This window comes from Ambystoma mexicanum, chromosome 6q, assembly GCF_040938575.1.
Source record: "Ambystoma mexicanum isolate Mex_15411 chromosome 6q, UKY_AmexF1_1, whole genome shotgun sequence".
Lineage (NCBI taxonomy): Eukaryota > Metazoa > Chordata > Amphibia > Caudata > Ambystomatidae > Ambystoma > Ambystoma mexicanum.
In genome coordinates this window covers 843,821,811-843,841,765 of record NC_090937.1, presented here as the reverse complement: position 1 = coordinate 843,841,765, position 19,955 = coordinate 843,821,811, and the positions used below count along the sequence as shown (strand labels likewise).

At 43.0% G+C, this 19,955-nt stretch overlaps 1 protein-coding gene across 1 annotated transcript in view; it reads left to right on the top strand.

The window, feature by feature from the left end:
* Positions 1-19,955, top strand: part of NPY1R (neuropeptide Y receptor Y1) — a 137,398-nt gene that overhangs the window by 95,835 nt on the left and 21,608 nt on the right. The window contains exon 2 of the mRNA XM_069631365.1: positions 14,834-15,669. Coding sequence (XP_069487466.1) covers positions 14,974-15,669 — 696 coding nt within the window. The 5' untranslated portion in view covers positions 14,834-14,973. The remainder of the gene's footprint in view (positions 1-14,833; positions 15,670-19,955) is intronic.

Sequence of the window (19,955 nt, the reverse complement as noted above, 5' to 3'; positions counted from 1 at the left end):
TTTCACTGAATTCTTAACACCTAGTTGGCTGTATCTCCGCACATGGCTGCGTGACAAGGTTAGCAGGCTGCCTGTGTGGGGAAAAATGTAACATTGAATTAATAATAAAGCGACCAGTTCTGCAAGTGCCATTATCATATTCCCATCTTCGTTTGAGGGGTGTACATGTGACAATGATATATATATATATATATATGCCAAGCACGAGAGCTTCTCTTTGGGATAGGAAATCGTTGCCCATTTTCTGGAAAGACCCTTAGCAGCATTTTACCCTCCCAGCCCCGCCCCTGCACTCCACTGAGCTTGCTTTCTGACAGGCCAACAGGTGCAAGGACTACTCCAGTTCAAAGTGCACTCCTCTGTGAATCAAGCATCCCCTGTCATCCTCTGGTCGTAGTGTATGAAACAAATGTAGTTGAACTATGCTCCCTGCTGGCCTGCCTTTGCTCCCCTCCCACCCACAACACAAACCCCCAAACAAACGTGCTTGTTATTAAGGCAACATTCAGTACACTGAAGTGTAACGTTCACCTTCTTCCTACACTTTCATTTTAAAACGAAATCATTCTGGAACGTTTTCTTTTTTACATAAAAGTATAGGAACGGTAAAAGTTCATAAAAAAGTAGAGGACCACCGCTCCCAGCCGCTCCCGCCCACTTGGACCACTGCTTTCATATACAGCAATGGCTCATCCAAACTGCCTAGTACCTGTATTTGCAGTGGGTCTATGTGCACACAGCCATGTACAGGCACATATCATCGCCTGTGTGAATCATTGAATCTAAAGAATACAAGTGGAGAACACCTGTGTGTTGCTTGGCCAATAGAGCCCTGCACTGTTGAAGAGCTGCAGCGCCATGATTCCCTTGCTAAAACAAAACATGTTCTCTTTGCTAGAGCATACAAACTTACTCTCTGTCCTGTATCTACAAAAGACATCTCTGATTTCGTGTGCCTTTAAAAAATGGCTCCCTGACATATCTTTCTTATGTATTTAAAAGTAACTGACCTATTTTGCTGGTCTAAACAAAAATGGGTTTCCTGCCTAGTGTGCTCTTAAAAATGCCCCCAGGCATAGCTTTCTTTTGCATTTAAGCATGAGTTAACCATTCTTACCCAGTGTATACATAATTTCTGACCAGTTTGGACTGGTGCTTAACAAAAGTATGTGCTGCCCTATTCCAAGTGTGTTATCTCCACCCAATGCCTGTGTTCACCTAAAAGTGTATTTTTGCAGTTTCTTCTTAGCCATTCTATAGCTCTGTGCTCCCTTGTCGCTGGGCCAAGATGGCTTGCTGATGAGAGTTCTTGTCCTGTTTTACCTTTGATTTGGCCCTCATTCCTGTGGCTTCCTGGCTTGCCATTGTCACTGCTTTATCCTTTATATTTGTAACAGCTAAACTATTGTCTAGGCCCATGACGGTAAGTCTAAGCAGTCTCCGAAAGAAACGGAATGTTTACCCTAAATTACTACCCGGCGAGGGTCAATCAGAATGTAACAAACATTCTGATTGGCCCTCGCCGGGGATTTACCCGACCGAAAATTCCTCAGCCGGGATTCCTATCCATTGTTCCCAGCAGGGGGCATGGCATCCCCTCAGCCAATGCAGAGGCTCGAACCGGGGCAATCCCCGCTCCGAGCCTGCACACGGCTGGAGGCTGCCATCGTCCCCCGCCGGAGATTCAGATATGTATTTTCTTTCTTCCACCACCCTTCCCTGCAAACTATACCCTTAACCCACCCTCCCAACCCCACTTACCTTCTTTTGTCTCCTTTTTTGGGAGCGAACACGCTGAGAACACTTCTGTATCCAGCACGTCCGCTCCCGATGGCCGCCGGGAAAGGGAAATCTGACACGGTTTCCCTTTCCCGGGGGCCATTTCTTTGACTTTTTATTTTTTTTCCTGTTCAGAAACACTACAGCGTTTAGGAACAGAAAAAATGCTATAAGTACCCTGGTTTTGCAGGCCGAGATACTAATAGCAAAAAGCCCCTCACCACTGAGGCATTAACGAGTCAGGTAATGCCCGGGGCCTTTGTTAACTATGGGCCCCGGTGGCATTACCTGATTCAGTAATTCCCCCGCCGTTCGGTGCTTATTGCATAAACATAACCCTGCACTGCCTATATCAGGCACTTAAAAAAACACTGACATCAGGGGAAGTATTACAGACATTCCTATCTTCACCAATGATGTATTTGTTTGGCAGTCCTTCATGCTGCCACAACTCTCAACCTCTGGCTCTTCTATAATCAATACAGGCACCAAATTTCATATCCTCATTAGCTATTGCAGGAATTGGAACTTTGTCATTAGCATCTATCAAAATGGAGAAATCATGATTCGGGGCAACCACAAGAACCGTCTAACCTCTGACTTCTTTCTTCCCTCCCTTTTCCCTACCCTTGCTTCTGCACCAGTATCAGTGGTTGAATGTTTGAACAGGTGGGACGTAAATGTGTGTGATTAATAGCCGCTAAGATAGCACAGAGAGTAGAGCACTCACTTTGACATCTGTGCAGAACCTGCCGATGCAGATTTGAACCCCGGCAGGACCATACTCAGCCTTTCATCCTTCCGAGGTCAATAAATGAGCACCACCCACCGTGGGTAATAATAAGCAGCCCTCAGATGCCTGAGGGTTCCTAGCGCTATATAAATGTGAATTATTATTATTATTATTATTATTATTTGCAGGCCGGGATACTAATACTAATACTAATAATAATAATAATATGTGTGAGCGACAGAGTACAGCGAACGTGCCTGCACCAAACCAGGGGGTTTCGTCAGGGTTCTCCTCCCTGGGGAATACTTTAAAATAATGGGTTAAAATGGTGCATTTTTGAAATATTTGATACAAAGCCACACAGTTTGCAATCAATGTTATACGGTACCACATGCAAAACCCAAAAGATGCAAGTTACCAACAGTGCCCAGGACCATTTTTCAATGTATTTTCATTATGCCTTTGCCCACAACATACAATATATGCTAGTATTTACAATATTGTTCATGCTGGCTGTGCCCATACATGTTCATGCATGCTGCACCAATATATACTAGTATTAACATACTCGTTCTCTCCGTTCTGCTAATCTTTTCCTATATCTCCTCCTCCACCACCCTGCGCCCCCTCCCGCTTCCGCTCTTTCCAGCTCCTTGCTCCCTTCCACTGGAACCGCCTCCCCCTTCACATCAGCTCTTCTCCATTCTAACCTTCCTTTCGCTCTTCTCTGAAATCTTATCTCTTTCACTCACCTCCCTAACACCGTACGTTTCCTCACCTTCTTCTCCCTACCCCGTTCTTCTCACCTCTTACTCCTGCTATTCCTTACCCTCTCCATACTTGCTAGCTCCTTCCTCCCTACCCCCTGCTCTCATCTAGTCTTACTTTTTCCTCTCTTCTTCCTCACACATTCTTGCATTCCTTCTTACTCCACTAACATCTACTTTTCCCTTGCACACCTCTGCCCCTCCCTAGTCCCTGCTCACCTCTGCAATATTGTAAATTGTTCTTTATACTGTTTTCGAGTTGTGATCCAATTGTCATCTTATGCTTGCTGTATGTTACTCGTTCTCATGTAAAGCACTTTGGATTAAAGGGCTATATAAATTCAATAAAATACAAAATACAAATGCAAACATATAAGGACTCCCGACCAGTAAAATGCCATGCCACAGAAAGAAAGTATATTAAAGAAGGCTAAACTGGCCTACATTGGATGCAGGCCAATCAAAACACTTGGCATGTTTGCTTTACCTTTGATGCACAGCCACTGTGCATCAAGGGTAAAGCAAAGTCAAGTGCTATTATCAGGGTAGACAGGCTTACATTGTGGATCAAGTCTAGCCATGTAACATCCAGAGCTGTCAATTGACCCACCACTCGTGGGTTTGACCTGCAAAATAACAACAAATCCCGGAGGCCGCAAACGTGCCAGAAATCCTGTGAGCAGAGCAGGCTGAGAAAAATGGTAATCACTTACTAAAGTGATGACTTTTTTACATGCAAAGATAGCCTTTAAATTCTTTACAATGGGTTTACTGAGGTCTACGTCTGCCAGTGACAGAGCTTTGACCTCCTGTGATCTCCTAAAGTTGGCTGATTTCACAACTCAGAAGTGAATAGCCTTGCTGTCACATCTCCACACAAACAATGAAGATTTAAAGGCTTTGGAGTCAAGCACAGACACACTTTATTGGTTGTTCTGCGTTGAAAAAAAATTACTTATTTCTGAAAGTAAACAATACACTGATATACACGTGTTTACAATTGGGTCAATTGTAAGTCCAGATAATTGCATTTATTTGATCACTACATATATTAATTACTGATGTTTCAATTTGTCAAGAAAGTCACTGATAGTAAACACACATTCTGAGAACAGTTTTGAGTGCAATGCAGTTAACACTTTAGCTGAGTGATGCAAATAAGATGACATGCTTGTCTTTCAAACTGATCACAAATCATATATAATTGGCATCTCTTTGGAGACAAATACACACATGTAAATAAAGGGAACTGTGCTTGTTTCTAATTCTAATGTGATTGTCCTCAATGTTGTGGGTTCACAGTGGATTTTGACCTTTTTAGTGAGGTGGGCAGAGAGCTACAAATGATGCACATTTTTGGAGTAAGATCCATGGGAGTGTGAGCCACACATAAGTGACCCTCGAGTCCACTGTGAAAAGTTAGTATCTATGAGTAATAACACTTGCCATGTTTGCTTTACCCTTGATGCATAGTGACTGTGCATCAAGTGTACAGAAAAGACAATAGCTATTACATGGAGAGACTGGCATGCATTCAATGTAGGGAGGGAAGGTCTCTGCTCTGGCAGGGCCCTGTGCAAAACAAACCTGCCCTTGGCACTAGCACAGAAGATCGGGTAGTTTCTCGTAAATAGGGTGGCATAAACCCCTGCCCTGGGAGGACTTAAGCCTCCCACATTGAGGAGGTTGCAGGAAGAAGGCAGCACTCTGCTTTGATGTCTGAGCACTAAGCCCTTGGCCCTGAAGGGAATGGGGTGCTAACAACATCCTGTCAGATTTTTCACCTGTAAAAGAAATGCTCCCGGCACCAGCGCAAGATGCTTTTCTGACCTGAGGACCAGGGCTGACACTGGAAACTCCCAGATCTGCTTCAGAAGACTTGACATGAGATTGAATGCAGAAACAGCCATCATCAAATCCTGTTCAGAAGATGTCCAAATTGGTATACATGTCTTCCAATTTACAGACATATTTTTGTTAGGGTGAGTATTGGGACCAATGAAAACAGCAGATCCCAAATTCCATTGCTCACTCAAAAGTATTTCTTGCTGAATCACTATCACAGACATGTTTCAAATTTAAAATTGTGGGCAATTTTAAAGTTGAAACATGGATTTTGCCTGAACGCAAAGAGCGTTTCGGGAACATAAGAAATTCTTATGTTCCCAAAATGCTATTTGATTTTAGGCAAAATACCAGGTTTAGCCACGACTCTCGGCCCGCCCTCCCCCTGCTAAGGAGAAAGGGAAGTCCAGAGCATTGTATCTTTGGGCATCGTGCCCTATTTCAGCGAAATGCTCCCCACTCCAGCACTGGAACAGGGAGCTTTTCACTTAATTAGGGCACCGCCACCTCACCAGCTTGGGGGAGACTTTCAAAGGGAATAACTATCACAGACATGTTTCAAATTTAAAAGTGTGGGCATTCTTAATAAGAAAGCCCGCAATTTTAAATTTGAAGAATGCATTTGGCATAAAAGTAAAGAGGATTTTGGGACCATAAGAATTTCTTATGTTCCCAAAATCCTCTTTACTTTTTTGCAAAGTGCCAGGTTTGGTCACAAAGTCTTTCAAAGGATGTCTGTGCTGGTGGAGCAGTGGACCCCTATTAACTTGAAAAACCTCTGCACCAACACTGCAGTGGGGTGATTTTCACTTAGATGGGTGCTGCCATCACGCCAGCTCAGGAGGCCTCTCAGTGGTGCCTTATTCAAGTGAACAGGTCCCCGCTCCCATGCTGTAGTGCCCAGCGCCATACAAAACTGCAATTATCCGCAGATAAGTGCACAACCTCCAATCATTAATAAGACAATTCATGTGTAAAAACGCCACATAATCCCTTCCAAAGGACAACCCTACTTAAAGGGTATGTAATCTAGACAAAGGACAGTATTTATTAGAATTCATTTGTTTTATTCATCAATGAAATATAGTCATAGAAAACGTTTACAGAAATCACATAAAACACATTAATATAACATCTATTAAAAACCAAATGATCAAATAGACATATATCACACCAACAAAAAGCTCACATCTCGGCCATCATTTCTCACATACTCTTTCATCCCCATTCATACAAACCATCACTCGTACTTGTGCAAAAGTCGCAATCTTGATAATTCTGTTCTGTAATCAGAACCCCCCGTCTATTTGGGTTTGTGCCTTATTCACTCAAAATGCCTAGTTAACAATATTTTGAGAACCAAAGACAGGGTAGATGTTCCAAAGTGGTTGCTCTTGAACATGTATAAATTACCAAATGTTTTCTGATGAATCCAAGTTAGAGCCAACTCTTGTAGGAGTAGGCTCTATGGTGATGTCGACTCGAGTTTCTGGCAACCAGAATGGCCTGTACAATTTCCGTCTGGTGCACCTCATCAGGACATATATATTACAAGAAAAACAGACAATTCCTTTTGTAAAAATTCAAAATTAGTGTGAATAAATGTTGTCCAATGTTCAATGGGTGATTTCTTCCACTTTACAGGGTACCAAGTTTCTGTAAGCCAAATATGTTTCCAGGAGAGCCACTTTTACCGACAAGGGAGGAGAAAAAGAGAAAAGGAGAAAAAGAGAGAAAACAATATTTACAATCTTTCTCTACAATGACCTCAATGCTTTCTTTAACCTGGGTCATGGCTTCTATGAACCTAACATACTGCTTTGTCATGTCCTTGCCCCTAAATACTCTAGGCATGGACCAATCTGGGTTAATCCACCCATATTTTAACAAGGGAGACAATGTGCTCACCCTGAAATTCCTAGAAGGATAATGTGAATGAGTCATGTTACACATCAAGGACCCCCCCGCCCCCCACCCTAAACTAAGAGGGATAAGCAATACACACAAAGTGAGAGACAAGAACAGTCTCAGATGGAAGCAAAGTGAAAAATGAAAACCCCCACTCTCTTGAACTGAACCATTAGTGAACCAGGGATCGGTGTATATCAATGAAAATTCTTGTTCCCACAATTGATAACCATTAGAATATATAGTATCGCATCATAATAGGTAAGTAAAAACAATATTCTGTGAAATATTCTGTCACCTAAATTATGTTGTGCTACCTTCAAATATAGTGGCTTCATGTAGTTCTGTCAGGGCCACACCAGGAGGAAAATTCCTTCTTGATTAGGGTGCTGCTTGTATCTATTAACACATACATATATGCACCCTGTGAGGATATTATATCGATATTGTTACTGTTGTTATAGTAGTGCTCCTAAAAACAAACCATAGTATACCACTGTGATTCAAAAGTACACACTCTTGATATAACTGCATCTTGATTTACTTTGCAGTTGTATCCCTTTTCACCCATATGTGGTTTTCTTCCAACGGCACTCGATGTGAGCCAGATGACTCAGGAGGGTGTGGCCATCGATGCAAAATCCCTGTGTGTTCTACTAAAAGGGCACTTGATATGCTTTCTATCTCGCACTGTTAGTGCCTTCAAACACTGTAGATAGGAGAAAGAGAACGGAAAAGAGAGACCAAATGGCATGAGAAAGTTGGAAATGCCAATAAAGTGGATTGAATGAAAAAAGGAGAAAGTTAAAGAAAAAACCACATAGCTAGGGTTTGAATTTCCGGTTTGTGAAGCAATGCGGAACAAGCCCACTGCAATTTCGCAGCGCAGGGGAAAACTGAAACAGCCCCGCTGGCCGTGTTCACGCCGTGAGCGCAGGACCCCCAGGGACGCAGCAAACGAGTTGCTATCTCCCGGGTAGACCCAACCAGCGCGGCGGCCACGGCACACAGTCAGGACTGTAGGGAAGTAGACCCCAACGGGAACCAAGGAGTCTCCCAGGACGTACTCATGGCTCAGGTAGCCCACATAGATGTAGCTCCCTTCCCATTAACTGCAGATAATGTCGTACAGCTCTTACCTTGTGTAGTCACTTGTGTGCCGACCCGCCATGCGTAGTCTGTGCTGCTCTGTGTCCGCCTGGTAATGATTACCACGTCTGGCATTGAGGCGCCATTTGCGTATGTTAGAGCAACCAAAAAAGCCCCCATACGTCAGTTTACGCTGGAGAGAGCTGGGGTGGGAGCAAAGCCCGTATCCAAGCGACGTTTCGGGCTGCGTGTGCGGACTTAACTGTTGACATGCCACGAGAAACTAATTTCTTCTGTTACCCACCGTGTGTGAGATCTTTCAAAGTAAGTTTCTAAGAGGACTATAAGGGTTCCCAATGCGAGTGTGGCATGATGTTCAAGACCCACATTAATGGTGATGATGCTTGTATGAAAGAAAAATGAAGGTCCATCAGGGAAAACATAAATTGGCCCCTAGGTCTAATGTGAATTTGGAGAGAATCTCCAAAATGGGCAATGGTGAATCCAAAGTACATGTACAGAACAGGTGGATGGCAAGGAAATACTGCCCTTGTCTCAAAAACAGGTTCTCACTTCTGACATCCCAAAAAGGGAGGTTACCCATTACTTCTATTATCCACTGTGTGTGGAAAGTTTTGAAAATAGAGTTCTGAAGGAACCATATAGTCAACCAGGAAGGGTATGATCTGGTATGCAACAAACGACACATATAATTATGATGTTAGTACACGGACATCAACAATAGGCCCACTGGACTAATATTGACTGAGGGGAGTCTCCAATTGGCTGATGGTAGATGCTCCCCCAAATACAAAGGGACCACAGGCAAAACCGTTTCCAGCTTGTGCACAGGAAAATTGTGTGGTATAACGCAAACATATCCATCAGGCTTAGTCAGCTGGAAACCTACCTTCTCTCGATGTATCTGACCAAAATGTCCAATATATATGCATCCATTAAGAGAACCAAATATCACTTCTATTACCGTTGTAGCAGGAAGGACCATTGGATATCATCGTTAAGGCCGATTTCATGGGTCCTTAGTCTATATATCCAATTTTGCTCCAATTTAGGTAACCTATGCTGCATTGAATATTGAATGCTGTCTGGTGCCAACTGGTCTATTATTATCCAATGTATGTCATCCTCCGTGTGTTTCTTTGCAATATAGTGTTGAACCAAGTGTGCAGTGTTGCATTTAGTGCGCATACGTGACTTGTGTTCACTTATCCGGATAGATGCCTTCCTTGTTGTCATGCCTACATATAGTAGTTCGCAAGGACACCATATAGCATAGATAACATTGCTAGACGAACAGTTTGTGAATTGCCGAAGTTGCCAATTGAAAAGGCCATGTTTGAACCTTGTAGTTTTTGAAGTCAAATGACACACACTGCACTTACCACATGAGTAATGACCCATGATGTGTTCTTTACTGTGGCTCCAAGCAGCTCTTAGACTGTTCTGTGCGAAATTGGTCCCAATGGTTTGCAATCTGGATTGGACTAAATGGTCCCGAAGGTTCTTCGACCATTTTAATGCAAACAAAGGTAACCCACTGGTACACCCCGTGCTCGTGACCAGATTCCAATGTTTCTTGATTAACGTTTTAATCTGTACTGTTTGCGGTGAAAACGTTGTTATGCATAATAAACGTTCTGTATCTGCTTTCTTCTCCCTGGGACTCAGAAGATGTTCCCTCGGTGTCCAACGTGCTTGTTTTGCCGAACACTTAATTAGTCTGCGTGGATAACCCCTCTCCAAAAGTCTCACTCCAAAAAGATTTGCATGTTGTTCATAGTCAGCCAATTTGGTACAATTCCGTCTAAGCCGGAGAAATTGCCCGTGAGGCAAGTTATCCTTTTGGGAATGGGGATGTTGACTGGAGTATTCAAGCAAGGTGTTCTGGTCAGTGTCCTTTCTGTATAGTGATGTAAATATACAGCCTTCTTTTTGAGCAATGATCAGGTCCAAGAATAGTAATTCTATAGGATCCCAATGGCCTGTGAAGATGAGGTTGGGTTTGCGTTCATTGAGCCAAGATAAAAAGGCCTTCAGTTGTTCTTCAGCGCCTGTCCAAAAGAAAAATATATTGTGCCATGCCAGCACGAGAGCAGGGCACATTTCATTTAAGTAGGGTGCCTCCAAAAAAACAGCTTGGGGAAGCCATTGAAAGGCTCCCTTGAGATGGCATGACAGCAGCGCCCTTTATAATAGAAAAGCTACCCCCATGCTGGCATGGCAGTGGCACCCAAAGTAAGAGAAAAGCTCCACCCACGGGCAAGGGGGCTTTTCACCTATGTAGGTCTCAACTGGAATGCTAGCATGAAGAGAGTTTTATTTTACATAGGGGGCCACAGCTGCACCAGAACAAAGACTCCTCCATGCTAGCATAATAATAACAATAATTTGGCATTTATATAGCGCTACGAACCCTCAGGTATCTGAGCTCTGCTTATTATTACCCACTGTGCGTGGTGCTCATTCATTGACCTTGGAAGGATGAAAGGCTGAGTTTGGGGATGCGAACCTGCTTTAGCAAGCTCTGCATGGATGTCAAAGCAAGTGCTCTACTCGCTGTGCCACTTGACCGGCATGAAAGAGGCTATGGCACCCTAGGGTTCCCAAGCCTAAGGCCGGGCCTGAATCTATTGTCAGTCTAGTCAAATCATGTTTGCTATACCCTCGATGGATAGTAACTGTGCACTGTACTGTGTGCATCCAGGGTAAAGCAAAAAGAATGCCATGCCCAAAGCAGCCCCCACCCCTAAACGTAGGGGATCACTAAGCGGTAGGGGTGGGGGCTGGCCCTCACACATCCAGAACACACAAAATACATACATACATACATGCATGCAATCCATAAATGTATGTATACATACAAATTAAATTAAAAACAATACACTTACCTTGACTGCATGCATCCACGTGTGCTCGCACAGCCACGGGGGGACCGGATGGTTCTCCTTTCCTCTGGGGAAGTAGACAAGCTGCTTGACAAGAAATGCTTCTCTCCTGTGAGGCAGTGTGTCTGCACTGACGGTGTAATAATGAGAGCTGGCACGGCCAGTTTGCCGATGCCCCACTGGCTCCCATTATTTGCAGCAACATTTGTTGTGGAGCCCAAAGGCTTCACAGGAAACACCATAACAAATAAATAATGTAGTGGAGGAAGCGCCACTGCAGCGAGACAGGCAGCACAGTCCCCTACATAGGCTGCTCAGATAGGGACAGCACTCCCCCACCCATAGTGAGGTGGTGGCCTGCTGCTCTGGTGGGGACAGCACTCCCCCGCCCATATTGAGGTGGTAGCCTGGCCTGCTGCTCAGATGGGGAAAAGCACTCCTCCAGCCTTGGAACTGGCTGCTACTATTCTGCATCCTCATAGATGGTGTCTGGGCAGATCTGCAAACATATTCAAGACTGTTGCTGCCATGTGCACTCACCATTCTAGTGCAACCACTGTAAACGCACCCTTCTATCGCTCCTGTGCTCCTCCTCATACCCACTCACCTCACATACTCTCCTTTCCCCAGCCCGTCTCCACCCTAAAACGTGTAGAAGACTAGTATCTCGTGCAAAGTGAGCACCTTGAATACCAGACCTGCCAACAACATGAACCATGCTTCTTGGGCCTTACAGAGACCTGGTTCAGCAGCAGCTGTACGATCATTATTGATACAACTCATGGAGGTTTTTAAAATTCTGATGAACAATAGGTTAAAAAATGGCAGTGGTGGCAGTTTTGCCACTATTTTCCACATTGGTATTGTTGCAACTAGTTTCTCCATTGTGGACACAATCTCCTCTGAGAGCTTAGCCTTCAAATGCAATGTTAATTTTGTTGAATGCCCTAAAGAGAACAGTCACATCTCTTTTTGTGAACATTTTTGAAAGCCTCCCAGTTTAGGCTTGGCCCTCTTCTCCAACTCGCATTGGTGGGACAGTTTTCTCTCTATCACCCTCCTGTTCTCTAACATCTCACCAGGCCCCTTTCATAGACTGGCCATACCTTGCTCACAAACAGCTTGACCACACTTACCTTAACAATCCCTATCCCTTGCCACAGATGCAGACGAGATTTTCATAAATCCCACGAGGAGGGATGCCTGTCTTCCTTCGCTGCTACCTTCATCCTGCACGTCTTTGGCCCTGATTGCCAACCTGATAAGACTCCTTTCCTGCCAACCTCTATAGTGGGCTCACCAATAGCTCTGTTTTTTTCTTCTTGATGACTGGATGAAGGATATCCGAGAATCACAAAAGCAGGTTCTCTACTGATCATGCACTCTTGAGGAGGAACAATAGAGCCCATGAATGCCACTGACATAAAACTAAAGTTCAAGGACGACATGCTGGCCTACCTATGCCACCTGAGAGGTTACTATGCAACCATTAAACACAATAAGAATGCTGCAATGCACAGGTACATTGACTGTAAATGCCTTCATAGAGGTTTCCAAGATTTTGAAGGAGATGTAGTCACTCATTCAATGTGTTTCTCAGCAGTGCAACAGCTCCCACTCTCTAGGGGACAACCTAACTGATTTGTTTGAGACAAAGTTATGCAGATTCAGATGAACATTGCTGGCTAGCCAAGATCTATCCTTAGCCCTCCTCTTGCCCCTCGACCCAAATCAAAATGATGCCTTCTTCATTTCCAAGCCTGTCTCACACATTGCAGTAAGAAAAGCAAAAACGCAGATGAAAGCATCTGCCAATCAGGTATTCCGATCACTGTGAAAAACATTGGTACTCTTTCCACAATGCTAGTGGTCTTGTAAAAAAGCTCCTTCCAATCAGGCATTTTCACACAAGAACTGAAAACGACATGTATCCCCCACTGTTCAAGAAACCATCTGATGATTCATCAGTCCTAGCAATCTATCACCCTATCGTCATCACCCAATTCATCGACAAGATCCTTGAGAAGATGGCCATAACTCAAATCCAGGACTTCACTGAACTGCACAACTTCCTTTACGGTCAGTAATCTAGTTTCTGCCCAACCAGTGGAAATTAATCCACCTCCCCTTCATGAGGAATGTACTCTAGTGTCAAGGCAGCAACCGAACATTTGTTCTCATTCTATTGACCTAGTTGCAGAGACCGATAATGTAAAACATGTAACCCTGCTCGAGCATGCGAAAGACAGCTTTGCCATCAACAACAATGCCCATGGATGGATTCTTCTAGGATGTAGTTTCAAAGCCTAGATCAGGTTCTCTATGAACCTAGAATGTATAACCGGTGGGTCCCCTAATGGGCCATACTCTCGTCGTTGCTACATAACACTTACCTGTATATAATCTGATTGCACCTTTTTCCTGCACCTACACTGATTGCCCTCAAGTTGAGTGTGGATCTCTCTGTGGTGTCCAATTCAGTTGTATCCTGTCTTTCATGTGTCCAAAACTGGATGTCAGTTTGCAAAAACTGAAATAAGCTATTTGGTCTATCCCAACTTCCCTTAATTTCAGCAGTCTTCCTCCACTGCTTCCTCCCACCATTGTCTCCTGAGGCTAAGGATATGGGAGTCATTTTCAATAGTTCACTCTCCATCGACCACAGACTCTCAAACTTACCAAGAAATTGCATTTCCACCTGCACCTGCTCGAACCATTCTTCCCTTTCCTGAGTTTCTCTCACATGGTTGAAATAACAAGGTCTCTGGCCTCTCAAGTATTGACTAGTGCAAAAGCTTTTGCATAGCCTTCCCGAGACTCTCCTCAACCTGCTGAAGAACCTTCAGAACAAGGTAGCCAGGTTTATCTGTAAACTGAAGCCCAGAGTGCCTAGAGTGCCCATCCCTGAAATACTTCCACTGGATCCCTGTTCAAGCTGAGATAATCTTCAAACACTTTGCTTCATTGATTGGGCCTACTGGGTTTCAGGCCCTGTATACGTTTTCAAGAAAGTGCCCATGTACTGCTCCACCAGTCCATTAAGATTTGCTTCCTCCTGATACCCGATTGCCTGGCAGCCTAAGAGAAGGAAGAATGGTGGCAGGTCTCTGGGCACTGTGCCGGCTAGCCTGTTGGACAAGCCCCCTACCCATCTCAGAGCAGATGTCAATCTTCATTTTGGTAAAACCATAAAGACTTTCCTCATTAAAAAAGCCTTTGACATATAGACCTGCCTCATGCCTCTCTTATTGGTTCATGGTCCCCTAGTATTGGTCATGTAAATCTTCACTGGCAGTTCTGTTTTGTATGTGTGTGGCCATGGCCTCTTAGTTTCCCCAGGTCACCCTGTACACTTGCATTTGCAGTCCTGGCCAGGAGCAAAGATGTGCTGTTCTCTTGTGCGACTCTCCAAAGGTTATTTATTTATTTAATTTATAATGCTCACAACAACCCATAGTCATTGAGGTGCTGTTACATTGACAACCACTTACTTGGTGGTGATACATGGTAGAGCATAGACAACAAACTGGTGGTAAGGATTAGGCCGTGCTGGGCTGCACAGTGTCTGCGATGGTTAGGCAAACAGCTCGGATTTCAGGGATTTCCAAAAAGCCAAGTAGGAGGGCTCCTCAAGTTAATGTCGAAGATACATGTTCAGCTTTATTTGTTTGAGAAACATTCTAAAACAAGTCTTTAGGCACAATATAATCATTGTTGACAATGCAATAGCCTGATGTATAGCATAATTAGTATCTGATTTCTAACACACAATGAAAACAATAACTGCATACATGTTTCCCTTGCAGATTCTCTAAAGGAAGCATGGCAATGAAAAATCCACGTCATGATTTTGAAGATGGTTCCCTGCATAAATGAGAACAAGAACATTATTCACATTATTTTAGAAATATATATGGACAGAAAGAAAAATATCTAAAAACAAAAAATGAATCCACCAGCAGCCTCTTCTGAAAACCTTTCAAACCTTCTGAATTTTTCAGGCCCTAGTTCCAGGAATGTGACGTTTGACTTGGTGGAATGCCAAGTGCCATTGGCCATGGTCTTTGCCTTGGCACTTATCTATGGGGCTGTCATTATTCTTGGCCTGTCCGGCAATCTGGCCTTGATTATCATCATCTTAAAGCAAAAAGAGATGCGCAATGTTACAAATATCCTCATTGTCAACCTCTCATTTTCCGACCTTCTGGTTACAATCATGTGCCTGCCCTTCACTTTGGTCTACACGCTGATGGATCACTGGATATTCGGAGAGGCCATGTGCAAGATGAATCAATTTGTGCAGTGCATCTCAGTGACAGTCTCTGTTTTCTCTTTGGTCCTCATTGCCATTGAGCGTCATCAACTTATCATCAACCCGAGAGGTTGGAGGCCCAATAACAGGCATGCCTGCATAGGGATTGCTGTCATTTGGGTTCTGGCCTTTGTGTCTTCTCTGCCCTTCATGATGTATCAAGTCTTAACAGACGATCCCTTCGAAAATGTCACCATTGAAAATTGGAAAGGGAATTTTGTGTGCATCGATGAATTCCCTTCTGAAACGCTAAGGCTTTCTTTCACCACAACTCTTGGGGTGATACAGTACTTTGGTCCCCTTTGTTTCATATTTATTTGCTATTTAAAGGTAAGAAACGTTTTATGTCTACTTTATTTAAAACATAAATACTCTGTGGAGTTGAAAAACAAATGATATTAGCGTTCATATACACTCTTTTTTATTATCAAACAATGTAATGCCTACATCCCAGGGGGCTCAATTCCAGTTGGGAAACAGCTGCACATCTTGTGTGGGGTTTTTGAATATTTTTGTCAAGGATTATTTTATATGTGTAGTTGTTTTTATCATGTATTATTTCTTGCCCTATAACCTAATGCCTATAATACCATTTCTCTGAGTCCCAGTTAGGCTAACATGAGTCTTTTATGTATTTGTGTGTTTGGTATAGTGCCAGAGGCAGCAGTCGCTCTTGTTTTACAAATAAACATAACATGTCGATACAAATATATCAAAGGAGTAGTTGGAAAGTCTTGTTGTAATCAGAGATTGTGTGGTTAGTGATTAGCAGGGTTTTAGCAGTGAGCCAGCCCTAGAGAGCAAGTTGTACCACCCTGGGTAAGAACGAGTATGTTTGACATGTAAGAGGTTGGTGGTTGGTAACATGTGATAGTCCATGGTTAGCAACTGGTCACTTCAGACCTGATCATTCACTAAAAAGTAACAGTTCAGTTAAAGAGTATTTCAATAACTGAGCTTTTAGCAAAATCCTTAATGGGAGGCTGTAAGGTGGGATTCATAAGGAGAGATCAAGGGTGTGCCAACATGTTGATCCTTGCACTCCTAAGGATACCCCCTGCACTTTTGACATCTACATTTTTCTAGTGGCTGGTCTGAGAATGATTTGAATAAAAGGTCATGGTTGGGAAGTGATGCGGGACCAGCTACAGAATGCAAGCTGGAACCTGGTTCCAGAAGGTCTCCTGTAGGATGCATGTTAATTCTACAATCATACGACTCAGAGTTTTAGGTTTGGAAAACCATGGGTAGTTCGAAATCTTTGCCATCAGGAACCCTTGGTTTGCTCATCTGCAGAAACCCCAGCATCTAGCCCTTATGGATTAAGATAAGGCATACATGATGGCAAAGTGGTCTTCCTATGGGCAGCCAAAGTGGGACCAAAAATGGAAGCTGAAATCACCAGAGAGCAGTTTTACAGACACAGGTTCTGAGCTGGCATATTGTGGTGTGTTGTTGAACCAATTCTGAAGGAAAATCCACCCTCCCTCATAGTGGCAGGTGGGTATTTGGAAGCCCCCAGCAGAGTAGAGCAAATGCCATGATGAAATCGGAATTAGCAGAAGTGGATATAAAGGTCTTGCAGTGAGGCTGATAGAAGCAGGTGTGCTGGAAAGGAGAGGTAGACTGATTACTGTCGGAGACCGACCGAGAGGTGCATAGAGCAGGCTGTAAAGCCATTAGAGTGAAAAATCCATAGCAAAAAGGGTAAATTCTGGACAAGACCTGTTACTGAATAGTGAACTAGGCACAAGACCCTTGATGGCACTGTGAGAGCTGCATAATCATCTTGGCATTATACTATTGGAAGCAACAGTGGAAGCTACAGAGTGAGCCAAGTGCTATATCTGTGGAGCCACAGTACAAAGTGCACAATAAGATGAACTTCACTTCCCTAAAGGCACTGTGTGAAGCCTGTATAGTGTGGGCTGGGCACTATATCACTGGATGCATGAGACTGAGAGTGGGCTGCATTCTATACCCTGTTATGCTGGGGGTGAGTGATCTGGGCACTATATACCTGGATTGAAAGTAAAGAAACATGTTGGGTGCTATGACCCTGAGACTGAGAAGGCAAGCCTTATGCTGGAGTTGAGAATATAGCCCTCAGACCAATAAAGAAGTCTGGTAGGTGCTTTATCCCTGAGACTAAAAGCTATTGGATGTGGGATATGTGGGATATCTGAAGGGAAGGTACATCCTGGCATTGTTAGTTTCCCTAGCTCCCCATACTTTATGATCTTAGAACCTAAACAAGAAGCATGCTGGTTGCAGTATCCCAAAGATTGATATTGGAGCTAGCAGAGTAGTGGATCCCCGGTGAGGGATATTCCTATGCCCCATTGCGTTACCTAGTTCATAAAAAGTGGGGTATTAACACTGAGAGGAGAGACATATACATTGTTTCATGGTACACATCCAGGTCACATAGATATTTTATTTCAGTCCATTGAGGCTATAATTATAAATGCTTGTAGAGCAATAACTTTTGTGGTTACATTTGCTTTGTCACATGTTCCAACTTTGCTTATGATTTGGGATCCTATTTACTGTTGTGGGTTTCATGGGAAATGTGACATAATGATGTATTTTACACAAGAAACATCTTTGTTCTAACAGATGGCTGGATTGATGATGTTCATCAGTTTGTTACAGTTGGAATGGGGACTTGACTATTGCCATTGTACAAGGTTATTGTGGCAAGGTATGGGCTTTTACATTGAAGGATAGATGAATTAACCTGTCCCCATCTATAAGTTTGACATGGAAGCTGGATAAATACAGTGTGGAGTTGCCTAATAGGAGGTATGGTGAAACAGTGGGGTTGTTTGCTGTGTTTTCTGAGATTCTTCTATTTTTGTATTCAAAGAAGGTGAGGCAGTTCTCACAAGGTTGCTGCATAGTCTTTGCTGTGTTCAATTAGTCCTCAGACTATGCTTGCTTTTGTGACCTACTGCAGTTCTGAGCATTTCTGTGTGTAAGGGAAGAGGAATGATCTTGCCTCTATTGTTTTAGCTGTTCAGTTCCTTATTACTTACTCAAGAAATTGGACAATATGCCACAATCCTTGTGTGAGGGAAATATGCAATGGATTCATTACAAAAATAATGTTCGTGGTTAGGATGCGGCAGATGGAATCGTTGCAAAGAACGTTTTGTGGGTGGCAGTGTGGTGTTTTAAGAACTCCTAATCTACCAAGTAATCCTAGGCTGGAGAGAGGGGTTGGAAGCTGCTTCTATTTACCCTATTTATCATTTTCATTTCATTCTTTATTGTCAGAAATACATAAAAACATAACAAATTGTCATTCAATCATTACAAAAAACCTATGGTGCCACTAAAACCAGACAAGTTTCTCACAATGCATAAACGCATTTTTCAAAAATGTGCAAAAAAAACGCCAAAAGTGTTGTGCACTATAGTGATATACCCAAGGCAAACAATAATGAGCTCTTATATCACTGTAGTGCTAAATGTCAACTAGTGGTATTCTAGAGAAGAAAGATCAATACAAATCTAATAATTAACGCATATCCCTTCATACATAGTTTTGAGGATCAAATCATCTAGTTTTACACAAAAACTGATGTTTTTCTTCCTCAGGACAAGAAACATTTTGTAAAACGAATTTGAAAACATAATAAGATGTTTTCTGAAAGGTTTTTTCTTTTTCTTTCATTTCTTTAACACCATCTCGTGTTCAGTGCGTAGAACAAATTCCTTATTTCTTCTACTTGGTTCATACAAAGAAGATCACTTCGTCCTTCAACCAAAGGTGTGCACAATACTTACCAATTTATCTCTGTCTTTAGTGATTGTAATAAGGCTGGACCACCTTTCCCATAAAGCATTTCTCTTGGGCTAAAAAAGTCGTCTGTCCCAATGTCATGACCACTGAACATCTCTCAATGACAGCAGGAAAGGAAAGTCGTCATGTCTGTTCAGTGCGAGAAGCTTTGCTCTATGCACTCGGTTTAGTAACGCGGCAAGAAACCTTGGGTTCGGGGCCTTATTTATATTGCGGATGTCATTTCCCGCTGTCATCGAGAGATGTTCAGTGGTCATGATATCGGGACGGACGACTTGATTTATAGTCTTTTTTCGATTAATGTGAGAATCATCAAGGTCAATTCTTTCTTTTGACTTTATATTACAAAAATGTAATTATTTAATTATTATTTGCAGAAAGAGGTAGAGAAAATGGGCTTCAGTTACTGGTAAGTCTATCGTTATCTCCTGACAATATCAGTTTGAAACTGTTAGAGTGAGTTTATGTACCCACACAAGTAGAACTGTATCTGGTGTTACTATAACTCAATCGTAGGCTGTTACTGGAAGAAAGATGTGAGTCATACATTGTTGGTCGCTTGAAACAGGCTATAGATGTATCAACGCTGGACATGATGTTGACACACAAGCGTTGCCCCCAACTCAGGAATAAGTCCTTTTTATGCAAAGAGACAATTTCCAAGAGAATAAGGGATGTTTTTATTGGTCTGCCCGGGTCATTATTTGTTATCACCTGTAGCATTGACAGCTACACCCAGACACTCGCACAGCATTTTTAGGTAACCTTGGCCTGCTGTAAAATAGTGCCTCTTTTACAGTGCCTCCAC